We start from the raw sequence: 13,933 nt of genomic DNA, 5'->3' as shown, positions 1-13,933 counted from the left end.
TTCTTTCTTGCTAGTTGTTGGGCATAGGGTGTCCAGCACCGTAGCTTGCTGGTTGTTGAGTGGAGCTGGGTCTTAGCCTTGAGATGGAGATCTCTGGGAGAGCTGCTTTTTTTTTTTTTTTTTTTTTTTGGTGGTACGTGGGCCTCTCACTGTTGTGGCCTCTCCCGTTGTGGAGCACAGGCTCCGGACACGCAGGCTCAGCGGCCATGGCTCACGGGCCCAGGTGCTCCGCGGCATGCGGGATCCTCCTGGACCGGGTCACGAACCCGCATCCCCTGCATCGGCAGGTGGACCCTCAACCACTGCGCCACCAGGGAAGCCCTCTGGGAGAGCTTTTGGTGTGTGATATTACGTGGAGCCAGGAGGTCTGTGGTGGAGCAATGTCCTGAACTTGGCTCTCCCACCTCAGAGGCACAGGCCTGACACCTGGCTGGAGCACCAAGACCCTGTCTGCCACACAACTCAGAAGAAAAGTGAGAAAAAAAGAAAGAAAAAAAGAAAGTAAATTTATTAAAATAAAAAATAAGTGCTAAAAATAAGAAAAATTAAAAAGTAATTAAAAAAAAGAGAACGGGTGAAGAGAGCAACCAAATGAAAATACACATCCACCAGTGATAACAAGCACTACAAACTATATTTAAAAAAAAAAAATGAAAAGAAAGACAAAACACTAGGACACATGGTAAAAGCAAAGCTATACAGACCAAATCACACGAAGAAGCATATACGTACACACTCACAAAAAGAGAAAAATGAAAAAAATATATATATTGTTGCTCCCAAAGTCTACCAACAAAATTTCGGGATGATTCATTGTCTATTCATGTATTCCAGAGATGCAGGGTACATCAAGTTGATTGTGGAGATTTAATCCACTGCTCATGAGGCTGCTGGGAGAGATTTCCCTTTCTCTTCTTTGTTCGCACAGCTCCCGGGGTTCAGCTTTGGATTTGGCCCCACCTCTGAGTGTAGGTCCCCTGAGGATGTCTCTTCCTGCCCAGACAGTACAGGGTTAAAGTAGCAGCTGATTAGGGGGCTCTGCCTCACTGAGGCCCGGGGTGCGGAGGGGTACGGAATGCAGGGTGAGCCTGTGAAGGCAGAGGCTGACGTGCCATTGCAACAGCATGAGGCGCGCTGTGTGTTCTCCTGGGGAAGTTGTCCCTGGATCACGGGACCCTGGCAGTGGTGGGCTGCCCAGGCTCCTGGGAGGGGAGGTGTGGATAGTGACCAGTGCTTGCACACAGGCTTATTGGTGGCTGCAGCAGCAGCCTTAGCATCTCATGCCCATCTCTGGTGTCTGTGCTGATAGCCGTGGCTCACACCCGTTTCTGAAGCTCCTTTAGGTGGTGCTCTGAATCCCCTCTCCTTGCACACCCTGAAATAATGGTCTGTTGACTCTTAGGCAGTTCCACACTTTTTCCTGGACACACTCCCAGCTAGCTGTGGCACACTAGCCCCCTTCAAGCTGTGTTTACACAGCCAACCCCAGTCCTCTCCCTGTGATCTGACCTCCAAAGCCCGAGTCTCAGCTCCCAGCCCCTGCCCGCCCCGGCGGGTGAGCAGACAAGCCTCTTGGGCTGGTGAGTGCTGGTCGGCAGCAATCCTCTGTGTGGGAGTCTCTCCACTTTGCCCTCTGCACCCCTGTTGCTGCGCTCTCCTCCGTGGCTCCACAAGTTCTCCCCCTCCACCCCCCGTCTCTGCCAGTGAAGGGGCTTCCTAGTGTGTGGAAATTTCTCCTCCTTCACAGCTCCCTCCCAGTGGTGCAGGTCCGGTCCCTATTCTTTTGTCTCTGTTTTTTGTTCTTTTTTCTTTTGCCCTACCCAGGTTCGTGGGGAGTTTCTTGCCTTTTGGGAGGTCTGAGGTCTTCTGCCCGTGTTCAGTAGGTGTTCTGTAGGAGTTGTTTCCCATGTAGGTGTATTTCTGATGTATCTATGGGGAGGAAGGTGATCTCCACATCTCACTTCTCCGCCATCTTGAAGGTCTCCTCTGGTGCACCCTCCCCCACAGCTCTTCAGGCAGGCCTGGAGCAGGGGCACTAGCCCCACAAAGGAACAAGTGAAAAACCCAGCACTGGCGACCTGGCAGCTGGTTCCCGGAGGTGCTACCGTGTAGCTGGATGGCTCATTTCTGGCCTATTCTACTTTAAAATTTTTGTATTACCCTCCTTTGATGGCTCTTTTCTCTAAAAAAATTAGGAAAAAGGTACAGTTCTCCTTCTTGGTCTTTGACTGTGGACAGGAGTCAAGTGTAGGCCAAAACGTATGTCTCATTATAGACCCTAGGTTATGTAGGCCCATACAAACATAGTACAGTGCTTTGATTCTGAAGCCAAGGTCATTACGAGTGGTCTTTTAAAGGTCCAGTTAATAGTTTCCACTGTCGATAAAAAGGATAGACTCCGCTAACCAACTTTTTTTGAATGTGTTCCTTAATGATCATGCTACTTTTGAATAAGCTGAATGCCTTCCCTGCTTCTCTAGATAAATGAGAGATAAATATTTTCTTTTATGAAGAGGATATGGATTTATGTGATCATGGTCTGTGGCATTCTTAACAATAAATGGCCCTACTTTCTAATCATCCTAGAAAGTTTACAAATCAATTATTCTAAAAATAAAGAAATTATTTTGATAAACATTTCTGTCTTCTAATTGATGTATGGTTGACCTTTCCAAATCATAATTATTTTGAATGAACCTGAAAACATTTGGGCTATGTGACTTTATGATATCAATCAAAATTTTAGTAAAAAATGTTTCTATTTTAGGAAGAAATACAATCTAATTTTGAAGGTCTGCTTTCCATTGTCCCCTTATAACTATTTATTTGCCACTATATTTAAAACAATTTCAAAATCAGTTTCCTGTCCTGAACACTTGGGTACTGAATTGGTCATTAGAGGGGTATATTTTAAATATATTAAACAACATAATTAATGCTCCTCAAAGAAACACTTTCAAATATTTTTTCTTTTACTATTGGGGCATTCTGATCTTGCCAGAGAGACAAAAATAATTACGTCCATTGTATGAAAGAGAGAAGTTGAAAGACTTTCTCAAACTATGTAGTAATTAATAACAATACCTAAATATCTCCTGTAAATCCCAAATTCCAGATCAGTTCTTACATAATGGTTATGATATATGCATTTTTAACCATAGTTCATTGAGTTTTTCCAATTGGGAAGTCAAACTCTCCTGTCTCTTATTTAATATAAGCCAACATGATGGTAGAAACAATATGACATCAGTGACTGATGTCAGAAATGAAAATGGGCTCTCTAGACAGTTATCCTATCCTATTTCAGAAAAAAATATATAATTTGTAATTTTTGTATCCTAAAATTAGTGTTCAGGATAGAACATGATGATTGTATGATGCAGCAATATTTTATATTCCACTAAGAAAGAAAAATTCTATCAATCCAAAGATTCCATTGATTGTAAAATGCTACCCTAGTTCAGAGTTGTTAGTATGTGGAAAAAATTTTGCATCTTAAAATCAGTTAAATACAATATTAAAAAAAAAAGATACATGTCTCTGCCTCTGTTTATGGTGGAGATTTGTCTCTGAGAAACCAGCAGTAACAGAGGCTTTTGTACTATGTCGTGCACCGTTATTTGTCGTTTTTCATGGAGGAGCCATTTCAGGTGATTGGAGTAGACAGAGGCATCAAGCAGCAGTAGCAGGCAGAGGGGAAAAATACCAGTAAAAACAGTAATGTATAATCGGTCTTATTGCATGTGATAGGTTGCTTACTTGAGCTGAGAGATTAGATAAAGGAATCAGCCACTATTAACAATTTTAATTAATTTAAAAAAACGGAAAATGTTTATTATATTGAAATTTGACTCCTGCTATACTAGTCCCTGTGGAGAAACAAAAATACTCGTATTAAAGGAATATAGTATTTAACTGGGAGAAAGAAAATATGTACGTAATATCCAAATATAGTACAAATTCAGATAGGAAGTACAAATTCAGATAGGAAAATGTGGTGAACAACCTAAGTGCCACAAGCATTCATGGACTCCTTTGCTGCTGTGTTTTATGCTGTCGGGTGCTAAAATAGCTCCATTTAGGAAATAACTAAAAACTTCTATACATGTTGATTTCTCAGGTGGCCTGGATGAGGCTCTCTATAATGTTATAGCCATGGCACGGGAACAAGAAATTCCTTTTGTGTTTGCCCTTGGAAGAAAAGCTCTAGGACGCTGTGTGAACAAGCTGGTTCCTGTTAGTGTGGTGGGAATCTTCAACTACTTTGGTGCTGAGGTAAGACTTAGAAGATGCAGTCCCTCACTGCCCACCCGCCATAGTACATCTTTGGACATGTGCCATTGTTATGTTTGAGCATTTGGAGAAGTGATATGATGACTCTCCTGGAATGAGTGGAAAATTCTTGAGTATTACATTTCCTTTTTTCGTGTTGAAAACATTTGCATAAGTCAATCCTATAGCATTGTGAAAAGATTTTAGCTCGTATTTCTGCTACAGTGATTTTTTTTTTCCTGGGTTCAGATATGTACTACTTGACAATATATGTAACTGCTGGGTAAAGGTATCCAGTATTGTACAAAGTAAAACAAATTTCTTCAGTCTGTATGTTGGGTATATTTTGTGCTGCTAGGAGTCAAGAGAGAAAAGAATCCTTTATTTGGAGAGGATTTTCCTTTGAAAATGAAATTCCTAAACCAATTGAGAGAATAATTCTACACCCATGATATTTGTCTTCCTCTCATAGTCGACTAATACAAACTTTGCCCATAGGAGCTGATAAATGATAAAGTAAATGTTATTTATTTAGAGTAATGCTTATTAACTGATAACATTTTAAGATTGGTGGGGTTTTTTGAATGTGTGGGGTTCTTTTTAGAACATCATTTGACTTGTGGCTTTTACATTGAAACATTTTCAGTTGTACTTGCTTTAAATTGTATACAATCTGTGCATACAATAACTTTTTTATGAAGTTGATTCTAAAGTATTTTGTGACACAACTGATGGACCATTTTCCCTCTTCTCAGCCATACTATTTGTGTATATTTAAGTGTCTATCTTTCCTATCCAGTCACCATATTGAATACCCCCATTCACCTATCCATTCAGTTTCTCTCCCACTACCCATTAAATTATCTGTCTACCCACCTACTCTTTACAATCATGTAATTGATATTTGTCCTGCCATTAGAAGCCCATGCTTTCCTCAGTTATAGATATCACACTGCTTTGTCATAGTTAATGTGTTTCTTCATGTAAGTGTGAATTCCTCAAGGGTCGGACCCTTGTCTTTTTTTTTTTTGACATCTTTATTGCAGTATAATTAATATACAGTGGCATGTTAGTTTCTGTTTTTATAACAAAGGGAATCAGTTTTTATCTCCTCCCTCTTGCGTCTCCCTCCCACCCTCCCTATCCCACCCCTCTAGGTGGTCACAAAGCACTGAGCTGATCTCCCTGTGCTATGCAGCTGCTTCCCACTAGCTATCTGTTTTACATTTGGTAGAATATATAAGTACATGCCACTCTCTCACTTCATTCCAGCTTACCCTTCACCCTCCCCATGTCCTCAAGTCTATTCTCTGCATCTGCATCTTTTTTTTTTTTTTTTTTTTTTTTTTTTTTTTGCGGTACACGGGCCTCTCACTGTTGTGGCCTCTCCCATTGCGGGGCACAGGCTCCGGACGCGCAGGCTCAGCGGCCATGGCTCACGGGCCCAGCCGCTCCGCGGCATGTGGGATCCTCCCGGACCGGGGCACGAACCCGTGTCCCCTGCATCGGCAGGCGGACTCTCAACCGCTGCGCCACCAGGGAAGCCCCTGCATCTGCATCTTTATTCCTGTCCTGCCCCTAGGTTCTTCATAAACATTTTTTGTTTTTTAGATTCCATATATATGTGTTCACATACTGTATTTATATTTCTCTTTCTGATTTCACTCTGTATGACAGACTCTAGGTCCATCCACCTCACTACAAATAACTCAACTTCGTTTCTTTTTATGGCTGAGTAATATTCCATTGTATATATCTGCCACATCATCTTTATCCGTTCATCTATCGATGGACACTTAGGTTGCTTCCATGTCCTGGCTATTGTAAATAGAGCTGCAGTGAACACTGTGGTACATGACTCTTTGAATTATGGTTTTCTCAAGGTATATGCCCAGTAATGGATTACTGGGTCATATGGTAATTCTATTTTTAGTTTTTTAAGGACCCTCCATATTGTCTCCATAGTGGCTCTGTCAATTTACATTCCCACCGACAGTGCAAGAGGGTTCCCTTTTCTCCACACCCTCTACAGCATTTGTTGTTTGTAGATTTTTTGATGATGGCCATTCTGACTGGTGTGAGGTGATACCTCATTGTAGTTTTGATTTGCATTTCTCTAATGATTAGTGATGTTGAGCATCCTTTCATTTATTTGTTGGCAATCTGTATATCTTCTTTGGAGAAATGTCTGTTTAGGTCTTCTGCCCATTTTTGTATTGGGTTGTTTGTTTTTTTGATATTGAACTGCATGAGCTGCTTGTAAATTTTGGAGATGAATCCTTTTCAGTTGCTTCATTTGCAAATATTTTCTCCCATTCTGAGGGTTGTCTTTTCTTCTTGTTTATATGGTTTCCTTTGCTGTGCAAAAGCTTTGAAGTTTCATTAGGTCCCATTTGTTTATTTTTATTTCCATTTCTCTAGGAGGTGGGTCAAAAAGGATCTTGCTGTGATGTATGTCATAGAGTGTTCTGCCTGTGTTTTCCTCTAAGAGTTTTATAGTGTCTGGCCTTACATTTAGCTCTTTAATCTATTTTGAGTTTATTTTTGTGTATGGTGTTAGGGAGTGTTCTAATTTCTTTCTTTTACATGTAGCTAGCTGTCCAGTTTTCCCAGCACCACTTATTGAAGAGGCTGTCTTTTCTCCATTGTATATTCTTGCCTCCCTTATCAAAAATAAGGTGACCATATGTGCGTGGGTTTATGTCTGGGCTTTCTATCCTGTTCCATTGATCCATCTTTCTGTTTTTCTGCCAGTACCATACTGTCTTGATTACTGTAGCTTTGTAGTATAGTCTGAAGTCAGGGAGCCTGATTCCTCCAGCTCCGTTTTTCTTTCTCAAGATTGCTTTGGCTCTTCGGGGTCTTTTGTGTTTCCATACAAATTGTGAAATTTTATGTTCTAGTTCTGTGAAAAATGTCATTGGAAGTTTGATAGGGATTGCATTGAATCTGTAGATTGCTTTGGGTAGTATAGTCATTTTCAGAATGTTGATTCTTCCAATCCAAGAACATGGTATATCTCTCCATCTGTTTGTGTCATCTTTAATTTCTTTCATCAGTGTTTTATAGTTTTCTGCATACAGGTCTTTTGTCTGCTTAGGTAGGTTTATTCCTAGGTGTTTTATTCTTTTTGTCGCAATGGTAAATAGGAGTGTTTCCTTAATTTCTCTTTCAGATTTTTCATCATTAGTGTATAGGAATGCCAGAGATTTCTGTGTATTAATTTTGTATCCTGCTGCTTTACCAAATTCATTGATTAGCTCTATTAGTTTTCTGGTAGCATCTTCAGGGTTCTCTATGTACAGTATCATGTCATCTGCAAACAGTGACAGTTTTATTTCTTCTTTTCCAATTTGGATACCTTTTATTTCTTTTTCTTCTCTGATTGTTATGGCTAAAACTTCCAACAGTATGTTGAATAATAGTGGAGAGAGTGGACAACCTTGTCTTGTTCCTGATCTTAGTGGAAATGGTTTCAGTTTTTCACCATTGAGAGTGATGTTGGCTGTGGGTTTGTCATATATGGCCTTTATTATGTTGAGGTAAGTTCCCTTTATGCTTACTTTCTGGAGGGTTTTTTATCACAAATGGGTATTGATTTTTGTCAAAAGCTTTTTCTGCATCTATTGAGATGATCATATGGTTTTTCTCCTTCAATTTGTTAATATTGTTTATCACATTGATTGATTTGCATATATTGAAGAATCCTTGCATTCCTGGGATAAACCCCACATGATCGTGGTGTATGATCCTTTTAATGTGCTGTTGGATTCTGTTTGCTAGAATTTTATTGAGGATTTTTGCATCTGTGTTCATCAGTGATATTGGCCTGTAGTTTTCTTTCTTTGTGACATCTTTGTCTGTTTTGGTATCAGGGTGATGGTGGCCTTGTAGAATGAGTTTGGGAGTGTTCCTCTGCTATACTTTAGAAGAGTTTGTGAAGGATAGGTGTTCGCTTTTCTCTAAATGTTTGATAGAATTCGCCTGTGAAGCCATCTGGTCCTGGGCTTTTGTTTGTTGGAAGATTTTTAATCACAGTTTCAATTTCAGTGCTTGTGATTGGTCTGTTTATATTTTCTGTTTCTTCCTGGTCAGTCTCAGAAGGTTGTGCTTTTCTAAGAATTTGTCCATTTCTTCCAGATTGTCCATTTTATTGGCATAGAGTTGCTTGTAGTAATCTCTCAAGATCCTTTGTATTTCTGCAGTGTCAGTTGTTACTTCTCTTCTCTTTTCAGTTCTAATTCCATTGATTTGAGTCTTCTCCCTTTTTTTTTGATGAATCTGGCTAATGGTTTATTAATTTTCTTTATCTTCTCAAAGAACCAGCTTTTAGTTTTATTGATCTTTGCTATTGTTTCCTTCTTTTTTTTTCCATTTATTTCTGATCTGATCTTTATGATTTCTTTCCTTTTGGTGTCTTTGGGGGTTTTATTGTTCTTCTTTCTCTAATTGCTTTAGATGTAAGGTTAGGTTGTTTATTTGAAATGTTTCTTGTTTCTTGAGGTAGAATTGTATTTCTATAAACTTCTCTCTTAGAACTGCTTTTGCTGCATCCCATAGGTTTTGGGTCGTAGTGTTTTCATTGTCATTTGTTTCTAGGTATCTTTTGATTTCCTCTTTGATTTCCCTTGTCTTTATATCCCTGAAAACCTTTTACGTTACTCGAGGATGAGCAGGTAATAAATGTTTCTTTAATTAATTATATGGTTGATGTATAACTGCCTGTTACGTTAAACTTCACGTGAGAATTTAGGTGCTAAGTAGCTCTGTGATAAAGACACATAATAACAATGTACTCTTTTGTTCACTATTAGAGTTTATGGAATAGCAATGGGATCAGGGTCAGGAAAAGGGGATGTGTTTGTTTTTAATTGTATTGACTTCTTACTGAACTATGTATATTAGGTTATATGTATGATATTATATTATAAAATGTTTGGCAGTTTTGTTTGTACATTGCTTTTCTTGCCTTCTCCATTTTGAGGTAGTAAGTTATTGTTTAAACCAAAACACATTCATAAAACGGAGGTAAAGGAAGTACTGCTATATTGTCCAGAGTGTCTACTCATAGTAATGTAGTGCACCTACTCTATATTTACCATGTAATAATGCTAACCTTTGCATTAAGCTTTCGGTCCTTACCCTGATATTCAAAGCTTTTATTCCCTAATAGCTTTTCTCTTCAATTTTATTTTCTCTTCTTCTTGTGTATTGTTTTATTCCCAACAGTTTCTGTGTTTTATTTATATTGTAAAACCAATGTTAATCTCAGAATTGCATATCCATAAGCCTATTTTCTTTTCGTTGGCTGCACTTAAGTGCATGGTTTATTGCAAACAAATATTTATGAAGTCTCTTACATGTAACTCATGGGGGCTTTTTTTATCAGAATCCATCCTCCTTTTTAAAAATAAGTAAAAATAAGTAAATCCTGAATATATTTTTGATACTACTAGCACCCACCCCTTTTCAAAAATCAATACAGTTAGCGGCAGTGTTTATTGTACCTGTATTGTACTTTAAACAGTTTAAACTGCAGCCGGGTAAAGCACATTACTTATGCTTTTCCTGCTTAAGTTTAGTTTTTAGAGATACATTATTCCATAGTAATATGACACGTTTGCCATGCGTTTGTGTTGTTATGGTTTATATTTAAATGACAGTGCCCTGTTAAGAAAAAAAAAATGCTGTACTTTTTCTCCATTGTCTGAAAACGTAATTTTATATATATAATTAAACATACTCTTCCAGGTGGCCAGGTCATATTTACCATCTAAAATTTTTTACTTAATGTGTGGGTATGTTGCATTCTGATACTAAATCAAGACATTAAACAGGAGTAGAATGTTGTTGAATTGTGTTGAATTGTGATGTAAGAATCACTGAAAGTCATTTGATGTAAGAATCACTAAAAGTCATTCTTTGGTTGTCTTTCTGGTGACTGTGAAAACTTCAGTTTTCTTTAGACATCGCTAGATGTCATAGTTATTGAAGTACAGCTTTAATGCCTAACGACTTTTGCCATTTATTAACACAAATGTGCTCTGTCATTTACAGTTTCATTGGGGTTATTAATTCCATTCATGTTCATTCTCTTTTGCTGATGGAAGAACTTCTGGTTAACTCCACATTCTATTTCCAGGTTCTTTATTCTATTTTTATAATTAGCCTTTCATCATTTTCAAGGCCGCAGCTAGCCATACCATCAGTTCTTTTTGGTCTTATTGTAAAGAGTTCTTTCAGCAAGCAAACATGATAGGGAACTTTTCATTCCTGTGGAGACTGCCATCTGCTTCTGCATCCTTTGATATCACCCTGCATACATACACTCATTCCCTTATATTCGAACCCATATAAGATTCTTCACTGCTCCTCAAACAAGCCTTGAACTTTATTAAGTCTGTACCTTGGTTTATGGTTTTGCATGCTTGGCTGAGAATGTACTGTCTCCACTCCTCAAAACTATACCAGATTTTCAAGGCCTACATCAGGTGTCATATTCCTTTATGAATTCTTCACTGATGCCCAGCAGTTAGATGTTTCCTCCCAAAGCTAAAGCACTTTGTACATGTCAAGGCATTTAAGGTATTGTCCCCTGAATCATCGTCTCCTGTCCTCTCCTTTCAGCCATATGGAAGGTTCCTTGAGAGCAGAGGGGTGGTTCCAGTAGTCTTGCTACCCACTATAGTGCCACATGCTAAAGGGTGCAGTTGTTGAATTGATAAACTCTGTAAGAACTTTAATATAGCATATTTAGTGGCTAGTACTGAATCAAGAAGTTGCCTCAGACTTGTGAGAATTAACTAAACAATATATGTAAGTTACAGAGTATTTTGTAAGGTTCTGTGGTTTGCATACCATTTGGATTTTGTGCTGATAGAAAGTGTATCCAGTCCTGAAACAGTAGAGGTATTTATTGCTAATGGTAGTAATAAAGAGTATACCAAAAAATGGACTGGGCAAAATGTCTTTCTTTTTAGAGCCTGTTTAATAAGTTAGTAGAACTCACTGAAGAAGCCAGGAAAGCATATAAAGATATGGTTGCAGCAATGGAACAGGAGCAAGCCGAGGAAGCCTTGAAGAACGTGAAAAAGGTGCCACACCACATGGGGCATTCTCGGAATCCCTCTGCAGCCAGCGCCATTTCTTTCTGCAGTGTTATTTCTGAACCCATCTCTGAAGTCAATGAAAAGGAATATGGTAAGTTATTACATACCATTTTAAATGACTGAAATTTTGAAATAATTTAATGATTACTGTCATTTTAAAAATGACTCTCCATGCTACCTTTTGTTTTTATCTTCTTGATTATTCAAATTTTGCTCACATTTTTGGTTTAAAAATTGTATTACACATGTCCATTGAAAGTTAGGAGAATATTTGGGGCTGAGAGTTTCTGTGAGACCCTGAAATTAGTCACATTTCCAAAATCTTAAAAAGAAAATCCCAAAGGGATTTAAAAAGCCAAATGTACCATTCTTCTGACCTATCACTAAGTAAATAAATAAATTCTAGGAAGTTTTATTCTAATACTTTATACTTGATTATTAAAATTTTGTATTTACTGTGTAAACAAAAGACCTGAATATTCAGTCTAAACTTATCAAACGTAGACTTGTGACATTTGTCTTGAGTTAAATCTGATGGTAGTGAAAAGGACTTATAGACTAAAAACAGTATTTATGTGTAAGGTTTAAAGTAACAATAGTTACTGTACTCTGCATTTTAGTAGTTTCCTTGCAATGTTTCTATAATACTTTGAACGCTAGTACTAGAATACTAGATTACTTTCTTGATCTAGTTTCTGTTTCATTTCCCCTGTTCTTTTTTAAAAATAGTGCAGCCACCTTCTTCACCTTGGCTTCTTGTTTTTCTTTTCTCTTTTTAGTCGTATCTGAAAGTTTATCAAATAGCTTGTTGCCACCTAAAATGTAACATGTAAAAAACTGAGTCATCGTTTTCTTCCTTTCTTCCCACACTTCTCTTTCCTGCTCTCCTTGTCTGTGATTGTAGTTAAATGTTTGGAATGCTTTTGACAAAGCTGCAGACCAGAGGCAACTAACAAGTTATTGTGCACCTTTCAGAAACTGTTGGTCAGGCAAAGGTGATTCTGTCTTAGAGGCAGAGATGTTTCTTTGGTTAAAGTGATACTAGTTGAAAGTAAAGAAGATAAAGGGCCAACTTTGTAAATGAAATCATTTCTCTATATAGTGATTAGTGATATGCCAGATCTCAAAGGTAAACTGCAAGATAAATTCCTAAAGCTGTGGATTTGGGGAAATGACTGTGATCTTCATTTGGGCACATAAAAAGAAAAGTTATAAAAAACCTCTCAAAGACTTAGAAGATGTTTTCAAAACACCAGATTTAAAGTGTTCAAAGATTGAAGCCTTGGCTTTTCCACAGTCTGCCTAGGGTATTTAGGCCTAATTGATTAATTTCTGAGCCTCAGATTTGTCTTCAGTAAAGTGAGAAGGGTTTGTCTAGATCATGTATAACGTTTCATTCAGAGCGAAAGTTTTGTGAGCTAATGGCTGAATTCTAAGAAGGGATTTAGACAGAACCTTAAAGTTTCTGGCCTATGATCTGATTTATGAGGACGCCAACAAAATAAGTGGAAATAATCATAAATAATTTGCTTTGAGAGTAAAGCACAAAGTTACTCTGTCAGTATCAGATGTATTCAGCAACAGACATAAAACCCACTAATGGGGCTTCCCTGGTGGCGCAGTGGTTGAGAGTCCGCCTGCCAATGCAGGGGACGTGGGTTCGTGCCCCGGTCCGGGAAGATCCCACATGCTGCGGAGCGGCTGGGCCCGTGAGCCATGGCCGCTGAGCCTGCATGTCCGGAGCCTGTGCTCCACAACGGGAGAGGCCACGACAGTGAGAGCCCTGCGTACCGCAGAAACAAACAAACAAAAAACAACCCACTAATGTGGCCTGAGAAATTAGGATATTTAATTATTTCACAATGTTGTCAATGACCCTAGTTCTTTCCTTTTTTCTATTCTTCCATTTTCAGTCTGTGGCTTCTTATTCTTGTGCTGATCATCTCATGTTCATAAATGGCTGCAGTGGCCCTGGGCATCACAACAGTTCAGGCAGGAGGTTCAAGCAGTATGCTCTTTTTATCAGTGAAGGAAACAATTTTCAGAAGACTTTGCCTTTTGTTTCATTTGGCCAGAGCCGACCATGTGACTGCTTTTAGCTACAAGGGAGATGTGGGCAAGAGAATATCTGGCAAAGGGGAATGGGATAGTCATGATAGTCTAAGAACTATTTTAATTCCTCCCATGGAACTGTGTTCAAGTCCATCTCAGGTTTGGGGGTTCTGTTAGCCAGGAAGAAAATGGGGAATGACTCTTGGGTAGACAACAAATAGTGTCTCCCATGCCATTCTGGTGCAAGATTTCTAAAATGTTTTCTTGTGATTTCCACAGTCTAAAGAGAAAACAAAGCTGGGAAAGGGATGCTAAACATTGGTAGAATAGAAAGGTTCCTATGATAGTTCAGTCTTACTGTTCTTTGTGTACACCGTAATTGTTTTCTTTGCTTATGTTTTCCTTCCACCGGAGCTGAGTCTCAATTTTGTCATACTTACGTGAAACAGATAGTTTCAAACATAAATCCCAACTGAGCAGTACGTTCTTTGAGATAGAAA

General features: G+C 38.7%; 1 protein-coding gene across 3 annotated transcripts in view; it reads left to right on the top strand.

Moving 5' to 3' along the window:
* The window catches only part of SECISBP2L (SECIS binding protein 2 like), a 63,906-nt gene that overhangs the window by 39,994 nt on the left and 9,979 nt on the right, over positions 1 to 13,933 (top strand). For all 3 annotated transcript variants that reach the window (XR_009518396.1, XM_060005196.1, XM_060005195.1), the window contains exons 16-17: positions 4,121 to 4,275; positions 11,253 to 11,472. Coding sequence is in view for 2 of the 3 variants with exons in the window: in XM_060005196.1 (XP_059861179.1) it covers positions 4,121 to 4,275; positions 11,253 to 11,472 (375 nt within the window). In the remaining variant the exon portion in view is untranslated. The remainder of the gene's footprint in view (positions 1 to 4,120; positions 4,276 to 11,252; positions 11,473 to 13,933) is intronic.

This window comes from Delphinus delphis, chromosome 2, assembly GCF_949987515.2.
Source record: "Delphinus delphis chromosome 2, mDelDel1.2, whole genome shotgun sequence".
Classification (NCBI taxonomy): Eukaryota; Metazoa; Chordata; class Mammalia; order Artiodactyla; family Delphinidae; genus Delphinus; species Delphinus delphis.
Note: the sequence above shows the minus strand (reverse complement) of the source record. Positions and strands in the feature narration are given on the sequence as shown.